Raw genomic sequence first — 19,134 nt, forward strand, 5'->3', positions numbered from 1 at the left:
TGGAAAAAGATATTCCATGCAAATGGAAACCAAAAGAAAGCTGGAGTAGCAATACTCATATCAGACAAAATAGACTTTAAAATAAAGACTATTAGAAGAGACAAAGAAGGACACTACATAATGATCAAGGGATCGATCCAAGAAGAAGATAAAACAATTGTAAAGATTTATGCACCTAACATAGGAGCACCTCAATACATAAGGCAAATACTAACAGCCATAATAGGGGAAATCGACAGTAACACATTCATAGTAGGGGACTTTAACACCCGACTTTCACCAATGGACTGATCATCCAAAATGAAAATAAATAAGGAAACACAAGCTTTAAATGATACATTAAACAAGATGGACGTAATTGATATTTATAGCACATTCCATCCAAAAACAACAGAATACACATTTTTCTCAAGTGCTCATGGAACATTCTCCAGGATAGATCATATCTTGGGCCACAAATCAAGCCCTGGTAAATTTAAGAAAATTGAAATTGTATCAAGTATCTTTTCCGACCACAACGCTATGAGACTAGATATCAATTACAGGAAAAGATCTGTAAAAAATACAAACACATGGAGGCTAAACAATACACTACTAAATAATGATGTGATCACTGAAGAAATCAAAGAGGAAATGAAAAAATAACCAGAAAAAAATGACAGTGGAGACACGACGACCCAAAACCTATGGGATGCAGCAAAAGCAGTTCTAAGAGGGAAGTTTATAGAATTACAATCCTACCTTAAGAAACAGGAAACATCTCGAATAAACAACCTAACCTTGCACCTAAAACAATTAGAGAAAGAAGAACAAAAAAACCCCAAAGTTAGCAGAAGGAAAGAAATCATAAAGATCAGATCAGAAATAAATGAAAAAGAAATGAAGGAAACGATAGCAAATCTCAATAAAGCTAAAAGCTGGTTCTTTGAGAATATAAACAAAATTGATAAACCATTAGCCAGACTCATCAAGAAAAAAAGGGAGAAGACTCAAATCAACAGAACTAGAAATGAAAAAGGAGAAGTAACAACTGACACTGCAGAAATACAAAAGATCATGAGAGATTACTACAAGCAACTCTATGCCAATAAAATGGACAACGTGGAAGAAATGGACAAATTTTTAGAAATGCACAACCTGCCAAGACTGAATCAGGAAGAAACAGAAAATATGAACAGACTAATCAGAAGCACTGAAATTGAAACTGTGATTAAAAATCTTCCAACGAACAAAACCCTAGGACCAGATGGCTTCCCAGGCGAATTCTATCAAATATTTAGAAAAGAGCTAACACCTATCCTTCTCAAACTCTTCCAAAATATAGCAGAGGGAGGAACAGTGCCCAACTCATTCTACGAGGCCACCATCACCCTGATACCAAAACCAGACAAGGATGTCACAAAGAAAGAAAACTACAGGCCAATATCACTGATGAACATAGATGCAAAAATCCTCAACAAAATACTAGCAAACAGAATACAACAGCACATTGAAAGGATCACACGCCATGATCAAGTGGGGTTTATTCCAGGAATGCAAGGATTCTTCAATATACGCAAATCAATCAATGTGATAAACCATATTAACAAATTGAAGGAGAAAAACCATATGATCATCTCAATAGATGCAGAGAAAGCTTTTGACAAAATTCGACACCCATTTATGATAAAAACCCTCCAGAAAGTAGGCATAGAGGGAAGTTTCCTCAACATAATAAAGGCGATATATGACAATCCTACAGCCAACATCGTCCTCAATGGTAAAAAACTGAAAGCATTTCCACTAAGATCAGGAAAAAGACAAGGTTGCCCACTCTCACCACTCTTATTCAACATAGTTTTGGAAGTTTTAGCCACAGCAATCAGAGAAGAAAAGGAAATAAACGGAATCCAAATCGGAAAAGAAGAAGTAAAGCTGTCACTGTTTGCAGATGACATGATACTATACATAGAGAATCCTAAAGATGCTACCAGAAAACTACTAGAGCTAATCAATGAATTTGGTAATGTAGCAGGATACAAAATTAATGCACAGAAATCTCTGGCATTCCTATACACTAATGATGAAAAATCTGAAAGTGAAATCAAGAAAACACTCCCATTTACCATTGCAACAAAAAGAATAAAATATCTAGGAATAAACCTACCTAAGGAGACAAAAGACCTGTATGCAGAAAATTATAAGACACTGATGAAAGAAATTAACGATGATACAAATAGACAGAGAGATATATCATGTTCTTGGATTGGAAGAATCAACATTGTGAAGATGACTCTACTACCCAACGCAATCTACAGATTCAATGCAATCCCTATCAAACTACCACTGGCATTTTTCACAGAACTAGAACAAAAAATTTCACAATTTGTATAGAAACACAAAAGACCCCGAATACCCAAAGCAATCTTGGGAACGAAAAACGGAGCTGGAGGAATCAGGCTCCCTGACTTCAGACTATACTACAAAGCTACAGTAGTCAAGACAGTATGGTACCGGCACAAAAACAGAAATATAGATCAATGGAACAGGATAGAAATCCCAGAGATAAACCCACGCACATATGGTCACCTTATCTTTGATAAAGGAGGCAGGAATGTACAGTGGAGAAAGGACAGCTCCTTCAATAAGTGGTGCTGGGAAAACTGGACAGCTACATGTAAAAGTAGATTAGATCACTCCCTAACACCATATACAAAAATAAGCTCAAAATGGATTAAAGACCTAAATGTAAGGCCAGAAACTATCAAACTCTTAGAGGAAAACATAGGCAGAACACTCTATGACATAAATCACAGCAAGATCCTTTTTGACCCACCTCCTAGAGAAATGGAAATAAAAACAAAAATAAACAAATGGGACCTAATGAAACTGCAAAGCTTTTGCACAGCAAAGGAAACCATAAACAAGACCAAAAGACAACCCTCAGAATGGGAGAAAATATTTGCAAATGAAGCAACTGACAAAGGATTAATCTCCAAAATTTACAAGCAGCTCATGCAGCTCAATAACAAAAAAACAAACAATCCAATCCAAAAATGGGCAGAAGACCTAAGTAGACATTTCTCCAAAGAAGATATACAGACTGCCAACAAACACATGAAAGAATGTTCAACATCATTAATCATTAGAGAAATGCAAATCAAAACTATAATGAGATATCATTTCACACCAGTCTGAATGGCCATCATCAAAAAATCTACAAACAATAAATGCTGGAGAGGGTGTGGAGAAAAGGGAACCCTCTTGCACTGCTGGTGGGAATGTGAATTGGTACAGCCACTATGGAGAACAGTGTGGAGGTTCCTTAAAAAACTAAAAATAGAACTACCATATGACCCAGCAATCCCACTACTGGGCATATACCCTGAGAAAACCATAATTCAAAAAGTCATGTACCAAAATGTTCATTGCAGCTCTATTTACAATAGCCAGGAGATGGAAGCAACCTAAGTGTCCATCGTCGGATGAATGGATAAAGATGTGGCACATATATACAATGGAATATTACTCAGCCATAAAAAGAAATGAAATTGAGCTATTTGTAATGAGGTGGATGGACCTAGTGTCTGTCATACAGAGTGAAGTAAGTCAGAAAGAGCAAGACAAATACCGTATGCTAACACATATATATGGAATTTAAGAAAAAAAAATGTCATGAAGAACCTAGGGGTAAGACAGGAATAAAGACACAGACCTACTAGAGAATGGACTTGAGGATATGGGGAGGGGAAAGGGTAAGCTGTGACAGTGAGAGAGTGGCATGGACATACATACACTACCAAACGTAAAATATCTAGCTAGTGGGAAGCAGCCGCATAGCACAGGGAGATCAGCTGGGTGCTTTGTGACTGCCTGGAGGGGTGGGATAGGGAGGGTGGGAGAGAGGGAGATGCAAGAGGGAAGAGATATGGGAACATATGTATATGTATAACTGATTCACTTTGTTATAAAGCAGAAACTAACACACCATTGTAAAGCAATTATACTCCAATAAAGATGTAAAAAAAAAATAGGAAAGTATAGATAACTACTTCTCTTATCTCTAAATGCTTTTAATAGTTGCCAAACTTAACTTGAATGAAGATATTTATAGACATTTTTGCTAGCTATGATTCTTTTAAGTTATTGAATTCTATCTAAAATGTCAAAATAATTTTACAACTACAATAAGGTTACCTTGACCATGTAAGAGTTATGATAACTCATAGTAATTAATGAGATGTTAATAAAATTTTCTCTCATCCAAATAAAGTACAAATCAGAGAGACCTGAAAAGTCATTTCTGATAGCAAAATTAGAGTTGTATACAAACATAATTAGGTAATGACTCATGTGGCATTGTGTCTTAACTGCACTAAAACCTTATTAACTGGGATTCTACTCATTAAATTCGTAGAATTGAAAGGAACTTTAGAGGTCCTAATTAAGCCTCCCATGCAGTGCAGGGTTTCATTTTAAAATAACCGTGCCAGATACCATTTGGCCCTCTTACTAGAAGACATGGAAATTTCTATGTGTGATGATCCCACTGCCATTTTGGTAAACTGTGGAAGTTTTCACAAAAAGGTGAACTCTATTTCCAGTCACTTCTGCTCTTTTGTTCTAGTTATGCCTTCTGAAATAAAGACCAAGTCTCCCTTTACATAACATACACTAAAATACACGAAGACAACTATCATGTCTCCTGAGTCTTCACTTCTCTGGTAATGGACACACTCAGATGTTGAAAACCTGTGGTAACTGTGACTAGATTTTTCTCATTTTTTGCCTTTTCAATTCTCTAGGAGGTTAGTTTGCCTCAGGAAACGAAGGACTAAGGAAAAATTAAAGAGGAATAAAATTAATGTCATATTACAAAAAAAGCATAATTGTCAAGCAATCAAAATCACTTTAATAGCAAGATTGCATGAATTTATTCACTCATCCAATAAATATTTACTGAGCACCTACTCTAGGCAAGAAACTGCTAGATGTTGAACATGAAGTAATTTATTACTAATGACTTTTTAGAACAGGTCTGACAGGATACCTACATGTACATCTGAAACTATTAAAACTGCTTTTCTGTAAAAGTATATCCTATGTCTTTTTCCCACTGTTTTTAGCCAATTATTCTAAATCAATAAGATTCTTATGATATTTCACATTAATCTTTAGGTTACAGAAATTTAATAAGTATGGTACTTACTCTTCGTCGACTTTCACCTTCTTCTTGCCGTTGCCTTTTTCTCTTCTCTAGAGACAGAAAAGTGGTCTCAAATTTGGTATAACATGGTTTAATTAGATGTAGAGTAACTGAAGTAAAGGTATCAGGCTATGACCAATTTCCTTTAAATTACTACAAAGTCAAAGGTAATAGGTTATTGTTGGAAAGAACTGGAGAGTTCACCTAACTCCACAGAGAATACCTTCTCTACTTTTGTTGGAGATGGCCCTTTAGGCTCTGCCTAAATAGCTTTAGTGGGGAAGAACTTCTTCCCCATGGTGACTTGAAATTTGTTTCTCTGCAACTTCTCCTTTTTCTTTATGTCTTGTCTTCTAAATTAATTTCATACTTCTTTCTGCATAAGAGTCTTTTCCATTACTCTCTTCTGGCTATATACTCAGCAGTGGTTCTTTTCCATAAGATATGCCCTACAGACTCATTCTGGCTGTCCTAGACTCCTTCTGACTTATCAGTCTTACTCTTGAAAATCTTACCCAGGACTGGATATGATACTCCAGATGAAGTCTAATTAATGCAAAAAGCAGCAGAACTATTACATTAACTAGACACCACCTTCCTATGAGAGCACGTGAAGGCTACGCTGGCCTATTTTAGAGCCACAGTACATTTTGGCTTACATTTAAATAAGATCACACAAAAACCCCAGACCCAAGTAGGGAGAATGTCTAAGAACCAATGTCCCAAAACTCAAGTTTTGTTTTTCTTTTTCCTCCTATTCTACCATCACTTGAACATCAGGAAATTTGATACACTCAGTTTTGAGATTAGATTCTAACAGAGTGCCATGTATTCTAACAGGTTGTTAATGATTACCACATTCTAAAAACCAGCCTTGGCTTGAATGATTTCCTATGCAGCATTAAACTAATGATGATTCTTTACCTTGTTTTTAATGATGATTTTTTAAATTAATGAGTTTTCTAACTGTATTTAACTTGGCAAATCTACTTCAAAGCAAACAGGAAAATGACTCCAACACCAAGCAAGGGCGTTATTTAGTTGCAGACATATTAATTATTAAATCCTCTGCAGAATTTCTTAAAGACAGATGAAACAATCATTTATGTTTTTGAATTATTTTTGCTATGAAAGTTTTCTGTAGAATTTTAGCTAAAACATATTAATTTGTAATTTCTTAAGATAGATTAAAAATTTCAAATCATACAAACATTAATTTTGTTTTCTCAGTCTTAGCACTTGCCCTTCGTTCATTTTAAAAGACAAATCTTACCTCGTCTGATTAATTCTTTTCCTTCATCAACTAAGTCTGATGTCATATCGTTATCTCCCATGAACTGCTGGAAACCAAGTAGATTCAAACAACGAGTTCCCAAGCTAATAAAAGTCGATTTTCAAAAAGATAAGCATTATTTCACACTGTAAACATTTAGATAAGTTAATTGTTCTTTAGTATCTGCACCCCACAGAAGCCTATGATTTATTACTAGTTATCATGTCAAGTTACCTAGCGCTACATTTGTCTTTCTTTAAGAAGTACTTATTTCCCTTTCTAAGAAGCTTATATGCCCAGTACTCCACTGACTAGGGTATGCACCAAAGCCATATTTCTTACAGACACAAATTAAGTTAGGCCATTAGCATACCTTCAGAAGATTACTATAGCAGGATGCTAAACAATGGCTATAATACAAAAGCAATTTATTCTTTTCTTATATTCAAACAGCAATATTAATACTGAAAATACACATACACAACCAGTATTTACAAGTGCAGAATATTCTGGCTTAGAAAGTCTTAGTTATGCAAATTGATTTTCATGTTTTTTTTCTCCTGAGAACTACTCAATTCTATTTAAATAGGTGTTACTATAAACTCAGAATTCATTACTATAGCTTATCTGGGGGTTATCATTTTATATCTTATTTACTATTTACTTTAAACCTCACTGTTGTACAGGACAGAAATACTCTGAAAATATGGCACGCGAGGAAGGAAGGATTAATATTTGTTAAACTCCTATTATGCATCAGACAATTTACAGATACTCTTATTTAATTCTTATTATAATTCTAAGAGATAAATAACACTTTACAGATAAGGAAACAGAGGTACAAGGGGTTAAAAACCTTGCTAAAGATCAATTAATAAATTTTAGACCTGAGGATTTAAATCCAAGACAAAACAAAGACCAAGCTCTTTTTATTACCTTAGTTCTCAAACGTTTTCATTGATTTCCTTTTTTTTTTTTTTCTTTTGAGGTAGAGAAGAATAGCTTTATTGCTTTGCCAGGCAAAGGGGGGCACAGCAGGCTAATGCCCTCACATATGCCCTCAACACCATACATGGAGCAAGGGGGAGAGAGGAAGAAGGAGAAAGGGAGAAGAAGTACGTGTGTGTGTATGTTAGGAGGAAGAGAAAACAACGGAGCAATTTAAAAAAAGTGAAGATCTCCCATTTTACATTAGTGATGTGTAAAAACCTGGCTAATTCATAAATTATCTGCCTGCTTTAATATATAAGGAATGCTCTGTATGACTTAACGGTAAGTAAAACTAGGGTTTCAGGTAGATGGTCATGCTAATTCCGTGACTTTAAATATTCCCTTACCATCTTCATGTTCTTGTGGGAATACTATACTCCAGGATGAGATCATTGTCTCTGGGAAGGTCTTAGCTTTGTCTAAAGTGTCAGGAAACAGCTTTATATTCTCTAGGCAGTTAAGTCTGAATATTAGCTCTGGGTATGGCTGTGTGCTAGTAATATGGGAATTAGACTAATTATAACAGCATTTCAAAAGAAAATTGACCTATAAAGTCAAGTTACCATTGAAATGTCAGCAAGGCATTGCTTCATACACTCCTATAATAGAGTATTTTTATAATTTGAAAATTGAGGAATATGACCATTTTTTCTCTTAAAGACAAACGGGCACTCAAAATTTATCTTAATTAACTCTAAAACAACACTTTTAAGGAATTATTTTTAAGTTCAACAATTTTCCTTTTAGACATAGTTCCTTACATTTGTTTAAGATTTTATAGTTGACAAGGCACTATCCCACCCATCTATTCCTCGATCAGTATAACAATCTAATAAGATAAGAAGAGACGCTAATCTTACCAACATAAATACTAACATGAGAAGATATGATTTATACATCACAAGCTCTTAATGTTCCATTTGTAGTTTATAAACTGTTAAAATGAATAAGCATATAATAAAAATTTAATTTTGGATATCCAAAGGATGATTGGTCTCTTCCTTTAATACATCGTTTTCATAGTATAAACCTCTGTCTTTTCTACCTTATGGAAAAAGTTTGAAAATATTAGATTTTTTTGTCAGTTCAAATTAACCGTTTTATTTTAAATTATAATCTTTTAGTTCCTTTACTTATGAGAAGGTAAAATATATATGTTTTACAAAATTCAATAGAGAATTTATTTCAAACAAAACTTTTGTTTACTCAATATCCTAGTGTTAGAATATCAGTACAATAATGTACATTATTTACAATAACTATATAATGGTACTGAAAGATTTAAATGAAAAGTGGTTGGATGAAACTTATTATCAATAAAATTTTTTTTTAAGGGGCATTTTTGGTGTGTCATGGAGCACTTAAGCAGTGAAGAGGGTAGGCAGAGTACAGGATGTGGGCACCTAACACGTGGAAGTAGGGAAGACAGGGGGCTAGAAGCCAAGCACACCTGTCTTTTAACTCCTTTTGAGTCTGATCTCTGCCAAGGTTCTACCACTTTTTCTGATCCTATAAAAAGAGCAGCCCATGTACTTTCCTGCCTTACACGTACTGTCTGATTTCAACTGTTCCTCACCTGACCCTCTGTTCTGGCTATGATCTGAAATATCTAGAAACCCAAAAATGATTGTGGGGAAAGCCCTAAGACTAATATATGTTTCTGGATACAAGCTGGGTATGGGGGTGCTTCATAAGCTACACTGGCTGCCAGTACCACAGGCCAGGACTCAGAGTTAACATTCTGTAATTAATCCTATCACTCTGTAGACTAAATATGTGTAACAGAATAACTCTCTCTCTTTTCTTGAAAATATCTTTGGAGGGAGAACCTGACCCAGTCACTCAAGCGACCCCTTTAAACTATGCCCAGCACCCACAAAGTCACAATAAAACAAACAACCAGAACCCAATCAGTGAATATTTAAAAGAGCTTTAAGGAGAAAAGTTATCCAGATCAGGCTAAGCATATGTGGAAAATAAGCAATGTTGTTTCTTACCTAAAGTAAGTAGCAATGCAGAGAATTACCACCAACATAGGATAATATATATAGAACCCATCTGCAATAAAGGATAAAACTTTCATGGAACCCATAATCTGAGGAGCAAGAAAAAATTAAATCAGTACAGTTCTATATCTTTCATTCTTTTTCATTAGAAAATTCACCCATAACCATTTATATCAATTAATTCGGAGTTTTCAAAAAAGTAGAAATGAAGCACTAAATAGACTGATTTTTAAGTTCTCATCACAAGAGGAAAGAAATTGTAACTGTGAGGTGATGAATGGTAACTAAACTTATTATGATAATTATTTCACAATATATACATATACCAATTATGTTGTACACCATAAACTAATACAATGTTATATGTCTATTATATCTTAATTTGCTTATTTATTAAGATTTTTCTCCCCCAAATATTAATATTTTATAAATACTACTGAAAATCATCAAATACATTAAGACCATAAACATAAAGGTTAATATTATTATAGGTCAGGTCTATTGATATTGCTCAGCTGGACAACCTATATGAACCAAAAATTAATTTTTTATAATAAGATATAGCAATATCACTTTTATTCAGTCATTAGTAATTACATATACAATCTGTAAAAGAAAGTTTTAGTAATTTTTAAAAAGATCCTAATAATGCAACAGAACTTTTCCGCCAGCAGTAAAAATAAATTTCACAATAATAGCACCCTATATAGATAATGAATCTAAAGAACTCTTTTTTGACAATACTTACAGATGTATAAGCAGTTGGCTGTGTATTCTGGTGAGAGATGGATGAATCCATATGGGTCAAACCCAAGAAATTAAGACATAAAGGAGGAGTCAAACGGCAAAATAACCTGAAGTAAGCATTAATAAACACAATATATAAAAATTAAAGCAGGAAGATACATTATATATTATGTTGAAATACATTAAGAACATTTCAGATCATTGTAACTATTATTCTCATCCATTTGTATTTTTAATTCTTAATACAAACTGCCCTTACTTTTGAGACATTCTGAAAATCCTATTAATCACATCTTCCTTAAAAACATCAACACCTACAAGGCAAAACTCCAGCCTCAGGTTATCTCCTTCGCTGGTGTTTGCCACTGCTTTATCCCAAGAATTTGCAGAGTGCCTCTGTATGTGCCTCTTCCACGCCTACCATCTGTGTAATCTAAAACTGTCTCAATAGCATGACGAGGACAGTAACATCCTCAGGTGAATTGTACTCAGTACGTAAAAGATCTGAAGTTTTATCAAAGTATGTCAACTCTGACAATTACAGGTATAAATAATAGTTGGAGCTCAGTTTTGACCAGATAAAAAGAGAACCTTACAGAACTACAGAGTTGGAGAGTAGAAGGAGACAAAAATGAAGAGAGGGTGTGAATAGAAAGAGGTAATATGAGTTCTTTTGTGGTGACAGAATAGTTCTGTATCTTGATTGTGGTGGTGGTTACGGGAATCTACACACACACACACACACACACACACACACACACACACACACGAATAAAGGAAAAAAAATACTGAAAATTAATAAGGTCTGTGGTCTGTTAACAATAGTGTGTCTGTACAACAGCAATATAAAATGTCTCCACTGGGGGAAGCTGAGTGAAGGTTACTAGGACTCTTTGTATTATATTTGCAACTCCCTTTGAGTCTACAATTATTGGGGAAAAAAAGGTTAAAAAAAAGTCTTAGAGATGCCTCAGATATTGATTCCTCTTGAAGTTCCCAAAGTCCAGCCCTAAAAACCTAATATAACTAAGTTAACAATACGGACAAATAGTAGATTGTGCAACCTAGCCCAAGCTGGAACCATCTCGCTAAACTTCTACTAAATCTCTCAGCAAGAATTGTTCTTTTGGTGTTCTTGGTCCTCCACAATTCAGTTTGAGGCCACTGAACCTCAGAACACTTTCTAGGTCTGACTTAGTCTCTAAACTCTCAAATGTTCTTCTTATTACTAACCTATTTATTGACCCTCTAATTGGTAAATCCAGGCTCACTATGTCTTTCTTTTCCTTCCTAATCTAGCATACCCATTTTAACCCTAAACTTCAAGAAGAATTTAGCTAGCCATCAACAAGCACCTAATTAATACTTAAACCTAATCAATTAGCTCACAGAAATGCAGGTGTTAGTGAAGATCCATAAACAAAAAGAAATAGAAGAGAGATCCATAAGAATACATGTAATGGAGACATTTCCCTTGTTTCTACACACAATCTACTTACATGCCACTGAAAAGAAGGCTGTAAGCATCAGTCTGGTGATGTGAAGCCAGGTAATAATAGTTAAATACACGAATCCTGAACACAGTAGAATAAACACAGATACTGAGGAAGAAGATGGAGAGGAAGCAAGCAATCTAAGAAAACAAAGAACCCAGTTTCAGACTAACAGACTTCAATACTTATATACTATCACAAGCATTATCTTTGAATTCCAGCTAACATTTATTGACATTCTAAAACTTATATACAGTAACAGTATAAATTTTTAACCGCCTAATTTCATTTTTTCATAAAATGAAATTATGAAAAAAAATCTACATCTTAATCAGTCCCACATCCTATCCATAAGTTTCAAAGCTACCTCCTGAAGTGAGCCTGTTCTCCCATTCCCTTGGCAACTCTTCACATGAAGACTATAAGTTATGTAGCTTCACTGGCATAAAGAGGATCAAAGCATTCTCATAGAAGTACTTTGCACTATTTTGCATCTTTTCATCTCTCCTCAAATACAGTTCTTAGTTTTTATATTCTGGGTAAAATGATGAAGCTCATTTTTGGAAGTGTGAATAATAACACTGTGGGAAACTTCACTGCTTTCATTATTACTAGAAGAAATATATGGAGAAAAGATACAACAGTTAAGGATTATACTATGGCTGACATTTATTTACGACCCATATAAAATAAACTGACCTCGATATAAATATAATTGTATGTTTTTTCGGCCAGCTGTATGAAGACTGCAAAGAGGGATAAGACAGGTGTAGTGCTAAAGAATGTGCACTCTGACCACACAACAATCACGGAGAAGATGGACAACACCACAGCAAGTACCCTATAAAACCACGGTCGCAAAAGACATTCCCAGTACCACTCTGGAAGATAAAAGAAAAAAATGATTAGGAAAACCATAAAGGAGTAACAGCGTATTTACAGTGTTTCAAAATACCTCCAATACAAGATACGTAATTGCAAAGAGAAAAACAGTGGTGGAACCAGGCAGACACCATCCTAAGCAAATGAATAGCAGTAATGGGACAAACTGATATTATGTGCCTCATGCTCTGATAAGAACACATCATTGCTGAGGTATTCCTGCCAAAAATGTAGAACCTGCATCTGATTATGAGGAAACATCAAACTCAAATTCAGGGACATTCAATAAAAAACTGACCTGTACTCTCCAAAACATTAATGTCATAAAATAATAACAGAGACACAGAAATCATTCCAGATTAAAGGAGACTAAGGAGACATGACAACTGAATGCAATGCACGATCTGGGATTTTTTTACAAAGAATATTATTGAGACAATTAGCAAAATCTGAACAAGGTCTGTAGATAACTGTACTGTATCAATGCTAATTTCTTTATTTTGATCACATTGTACTTGGTTATGTACAAAAACGTCTTTATTCTTAGAAAATACACACTGAAACACTGAGAGGTAAAGAGGTTATCATGTCTGGATTTAACTCTGAAAAGATAAAGGAAAAATATGTATACAGATAGAAAAAGATAAAGCAAATGAATAAGGTAAAATGTTAACATTTAAGGAATCTGGGTGAAGGGCGTATGGGAATTCTTTGTATTATTCTGGCAACTTTTTGTTAAGTCTGACTTTAGGCAAAAAAAAAAAAAAAAAGTTAAAGAAAAAAAAAAGAAGAAAACTCACAAAATTGAAAAGGTTATACTTCATTCATTGAAGAGTTGAGCTCCTGGCTCACTCTAAATCTTTTCAACCCTACTCACAGGATAGTTCCTGGTGATTTCAATATCCACACAGGTGATCCTCCTTTCAATACCCTGGTCTTCACTTCCTCGACCTACTCTCCTCCAATGAGTCTGTCCTCCAGCTTACCTCAACTACTCATCCTTTAAATCTTTTATTACCGATAACTCCAACCCTTATAATCTCATTAAAGAATAGGATCCCTGTCCCCAAGCAACACCTTCATCTACTATTCCAGCTCCACTGACTGACTTTACCCCGACAGTCCATTTATTCTACCACATTTTTCCTGCCACTTAACCTGATGTCCTTATTACTTTCTTTACCCAGCTCAGGTTCCATAGTCTTTGAGGATAATCACTCTCCAATATCCCAATTCTCGTGGCCTCTCTTGCTTCCCTGTACTTGCTAAGCTAAACCACGCTCTGGTTAGATTCAACTCCTTGGCTACCCTGAGCCTGCACCCATGGAACTGCACATTGCAAGAGTAAGACACGCAACTCTTCTGACTCATCTCACTTTAAATTCTTAATCAATAGCTTCAAGTGGACCCTGAGCACTGCTTGGCTAGCGTACTGTAATTCACCAATCTTCTCCCATGCCTACTCTCCCTAAGCAACTATTTTGCGCCTTCTTTCCTCAAATTTCCAAAATCTCTTGCCCTATAATTACTCTCAGCATTTCACTGAGAAAACAGAAGCTGGAAGAACAGAACCTCCCCAAGTGCCCGCCACTACATCTTTTCACATCTGCTCAAGTATATTTGTGCTTTACCTCCTAAACTAAGGCCTTTCTCCTCACTATTCACTATTTCCCTTTTCATCTCGCCTGTAAATGTACATTGTCCCAGCCATTCTCTTCTGTCTCAACATATTTCCTCGAAGGTGTCATTTGCAAATTACATGCAATAATTTCTCTTGACCCTACCACTCTCCTTCAGCTACTCCCTCTTTATTCCCTTTTATAAAGAAAACACTTTGAGAGTTTTCTATTGTGTCTCTAACTGCTTTCCCTCGTTTTTCTTTCAAATTTCGATCAGGCTTTTTTACCCTTCCCCCCACTTCATTCCTCTGAAATCCCATTGTCAAGTCTTAATATTCATAATAATCTACCTATCTGAAACATTTGAAAAGGTACTTTATACAACCTTTTTCTCAAAACATTTCACTCTCCTGGTTTTCCTCCTATCTCACCGGCCATTCTTTTTCTAGTCTTTTCTGCTGGTTCCTCCGCATCAACTTGATGTCTAAATTGGCAGTACCTCAGGCTTGGTCCTCAGATTTTCTCTTTTCTCTATCCCATTACTTCTTCACTGACTTTATCCTAACCCATGGCCCACCTATACATTAACGATACCCTAATTTATATTTGCAGAGCAGACTTCTTCCTTGAACTCCAATATCTACAGCCAACTACCTACTACTCAGCATCCTGTTCATACCTTTATGTATATATTGCCTGTTTTTCTCACTCTGCAAGGGCAGGAATTTCTGTCTTTTTTGTTCACTGATATATACCAAGCACCCAACAATTCACAGCATATATAGGCTCAAATGTTTGTTGAATGAATGAAAACAAGTATCACATCATTCCTTTATTTAATTAAAAAAAAAGATCTTCATTGAGACATGTGTTATGGCCATTATGTTTTCATACTCAAGACCAAACATGTAAAATAAAATCAAGTGAACTTAACAGTTTATTTGAATAAATAAGGTAAACAGAAGTTCTAATACTGTGACACTTTGATATTTTCATTAAGTTCTTCATACTAAATTTGATAACATTTGAAGAAAGTGTCATAAATAATCATAAAGGAGAATAAAATAATTATGACTATTGAATGTAGGTTTTGTATATAGACTAATAAATGTAAGGAATCAAAGAGGACATCTTAGGGGAACATTTTAGTAGTATGTCAAGACTAAAGAAGAGATCCACGCTTATGATATAAAACTGCTTAAAATTCTAATTGTTTTAAGTATATATTATGTATACAAGATATGCTTGATGTATTGCATATATTTTTGCATAGAATTTTGGTTATCTGTGAAGAAAGAGTGGAAGCTAATAGTTTATATGTTATATGACAAGTAAAATAGTTTTTTGGGGGAGGTTTATCAAATACATAGTATTACCATATGGCATAAGTCAAATAACACAATTATAATTTAACTTTGCATTGGTGAAAATATACACTTTTCATCAGAAAAATTATCAGCATTAAACTTTGAAATGTACATCAAATTACATACCAACTGTAGGATTATAAAAATACTGAATAAATCTATTTTCTGGCTCCGGCGATTGAAAGGTATGAACAAACTGACAAGTAGCACTAGTTTCATTTTTTGCTACATCTTCTAGATAAAATGCTTGTTCCAAAAGAATCTGCCATTGTACTTGAGTTCGACGGTGTCTCTGAACTGAATAAATCACCTAACAAAGAGAGCGGGGGTATACCTGTCAGTGTTCTGATCCAACAGTGATTCAACTCCCCACTAAGGAGCATGTTTTGGTTGTCACAGCAACAGGAAAGGGGTCGTGGCATTTACTGGGTGGAGTCAAGGATGTTAATATTCTATAATACATATAACACTCATGCTTAGTGAATAGTTCTCCCTCCCCAAATTCCAACAGTAACCATGTCGAGAAAAACAAAGTTAAAACACTTCAAAGAATAATGATAAGGACAGGATCAAAGGAAGTTTCTGATACACATTCACTCAAACTTCCTTTTTTGTGGGCAGTAATTACAAATCTAACTAAAATCATCAGAAGGTAAAAAGGCTATATAAAGTTACCTGTTTATGTAGTTTTACCAGACTCTTTTCACTTGGATAGGTATTATGTTTTTCATCAAAATCTTCGTAATCATCCATGTTCCTACCCATTTTTTCCTGATACTCTACAGGGCACTACAAGGAACGAGTAGATTTTTAGAAATTTTATTTGCAAAAAAGATTAAAATTTTATTTTTATTAAAAATCTTTCATTCTTGAGCATATCTAATTTTCTTGCAAACATCTTCCAGATTTGAAGTCGTCTACACCACTATTAGTCATTTATTACCTCTATGAACTTGGGCAAGTTGGTTAACCTCCCTGAATAGATCTCAAAAGGTAGCAAATATAAGAGAAATGTAGAGAATTGATTCTCATGACTATCATCTTAACCAAAAGGAGCACTAGCAAATAATTAGTATAACAGATTTAAAATATAGGAAAAGAACTGGACAGCCATATGCAAAAAAAGGAAACTAAACCACTATTGCATACCATACATAAAAATCAACCCAAAATGGATTAAAGACTTGACTGTAAGACATGAAACCATAAAAATCCCAGAAGAAAATATAGGCAGGATGCTCTCTGACATTGGTCTTAGCAATATCTTTCTAGATATGTCTCCTCAGGCAAGGGAAGCAAAAGCAAAAATAGACAAATGTGATTATAACAAACTAAAAAGCTTCTGCACAGCAAAGGAAACCATCAATAAAATGAAAAGACAACCTACCAAAGGAGAAATATATTTACAAATGATATATCCAATAGGAGGTTAACATCCAAAATATATAAAGAACTCATACAACTCAACAATGAACAAACAACTTGATTGAAAAATGGGCAGGGGAACCGAATAGATATTTTCCAAAGAAGACATACAGGTGGCCAACAAGTGCATGAAAAGATGTTCAACATCACTAATTATTCAAGAAATGCAAATCAAAACCACAATGAGATTATCACCTCATACCTGTCAGAATGGCTATTATCAAAACGACAAGAAATAACAAGTGTTGGTGAAGATGTGGAGAACACAGAACCCTCATACACTACTGGTGGGAATGTAAATTGGTGCAGCCGCTATGGAAAACAGTATGGAGAGTCCTCAAAAAATTAAGACTACGGGGCTGCCCTGGTGGCGTAGTGGTTGAGAGTCCGCCTGCCAATGCAGGGGACATGGGTTCATGCCCCGGTCCGGGAAGATCCCACATGCCGCGGAGCGGCTGGGCCCGTGAGCCATGGCCGCTGAGCCTGCGCATTTGGAGCCTGTGCTCTGCAACGGGAGAGGCCACAGCAGTGAGAGGCCCACGTACCGAAAAAAAAAAAAAAAAAAAGACTACAGCTACTGTATGATCTAGCTATCCCGCCTCTGGGAATTTATCCAAAGAATATGAAAATACGAATCCTAAAGGATATCTGCACCCCCATGTTCACTGCAGCATTATTTACAATAGTCAAGATAAACAATCTAAGTGCCCATCAGTGAATGAATGGATAAAGAAGATGTGATACACACACACACACACACACACACACACACACACACACACACACAGGGGAATACTACTCAGCCATTAAAAAAAGATAAAATCTTGTCATCTGTAACAACATGGATGGACCTTGAGGGTATTATGCTAAGTGAAATAAGTCAGATGAAGACAAATACCATAGGATTCAACTCATATGGGAAATATAAAAAGCTGATAGACAAACAAAAAGAAAATAAATGAATAAACCAAACCAAATAAAAACAAACATGTAGATACAGAGAACAGAGTAGTAGTGGGGGTTAGGGTGAAATGGGTAAAGGGGATCCACTGTATGGTGACTGATGGAAAATAAATTTTTGGTGATAAGGATGGTATAGGGTATCTAGAAGTAGAAATATAATGTACACACAAAACTCATATAATGTTATAAATCAATGTTACCTCAATAAAAAAATAAAGGCTTACATACAAGTCTTTAAAAATAAACTAAATACAAGAAAAGGAATAGTTCAGGGGCTCTGTGGTTGCAGAGAAGACAATTGGGGAACTCATTTCTGGAATAATCATTTTCGGAAGTATATGAATACCTCTAATTCAATACTAATGCATCAAAACCTTAATTGTATGGTTTCTTATCAAATATCTCATAATGTCATTCATTTTATGAAATATATTGTAAAATACCATGTACAAAGCTGATTAAATGTGACTATTGAGGACCTAATTTATTTCCTTATAGGAAATACGCTTTTAGTGACCACATTTCATGACACTTTTTTTTTTTTTTGGTACGTGGGCCTCTCACTGTTGTGGCCTCTCCCGTTGCGGAGCACAGGCTCCGGACACGCAGGCTCAGCGGCCATGGCTCACGGGCCCAGCCGCTCCGCGGCACGTGGGATCTTCCTGGACCAGGGCACTAACGTGTGTCCCCTGCATCGGGAGGCGGACTCTCAACCACTGCGCCACCAGGGAAGCCCTTAATGACACTTTTACAACCTATAAAGGTCCATCTCCATCACTGTGTCACGGCAATCATTTTACATTATTTAACATAACCTCTATAGCCACATTTCAATGGAAAATACTGCCAATAAATAATGTTAAACCTATAGTAACAAAAGAACAAATTCTATGTACAAATTACTATGGGTTTATGGTTAATATTGTCATGAAAATGGAAAGGAGTTGGAAGACTTCAATCACAGGCTGTTTGCATACTTTTCTGATGCTTTTATTATAATATAGTATGTAAATTTACATTTCAAAAGAAAATAGATGAGAATATTATTTAATTACCTTTTTAAGTATTGTGTCAACACATTTTCTCAGTGGGTGGTTATACTTGATGCTCTCATTCACTTTACGAACTTCCTATGAAAACAGTAGGAGAAATAAAAATATTTCCATTTCTGTAGATTAGATGTT

At 35.2% G+C, this 19,134-nt stretch overlaps 1 protein-coding gene across 4 annotated transcripts in view; it reads right to left on the bottom strand.

Moving 5' to 3' along the window:
- LMBRD2 (LMBR1 domain containing 2) overlaps positions 1-19,134 on the bottom strand; it is a 55,918-nt gene that overhangs the window by 14,276 nt on the left and 22,508 nt on the right. For all 4 annotated transcript variants that reach the window (XM_082651203.1, XM_082651204.1, XM_082651201.1 and 1 more), the window contains exons 8-16: positions 19,006-19,080; positions 16,238-16,351; positions 15,689-15,872; positions 12,394-12,575; positions 11,701-11,834; positions 10,203-10,308; positions 9,446-9,543; positions 6,459-6,562; positions 5,189-5,235 (exon numbers count right to left, since the gene is read on the bottom strand). In XM_082651203.1, the coding sequence (XP_082507329.1) occupies positions 5,189-5,235; positions 6,459-6,562; positions 9,446-9,543; positions 10,203-10,308; positions 11,701-11,834; positions 12,394-12,575; positions 15,689-15,872; positions 16,238-16,351; positions 19,006-19,080 (1,044 nt within the window). The remainder of the gene's footprint in view (positions 1-5,188; positions 5,236-6,458; positions 6,563-9,445; positions 9,544-10,202; positions 10,309-11,700; positions 11,835-12,393; positions 12,576-15,688; positions 15,873-16,237; positions 16,352-19,005; positions 19,081-19,134) is intronic.

Source organism: Grampus griseus (genome assembly GCF_964374135.1).
Source record: "Grampus griseus genome assembly, chromosome: 3".
Lineage (NCBI taxonomy): Eukaryota > Metazoa > Chordata > Mammalia > Artiodactyla > Delphinidae > Grampus > Grampus griseus.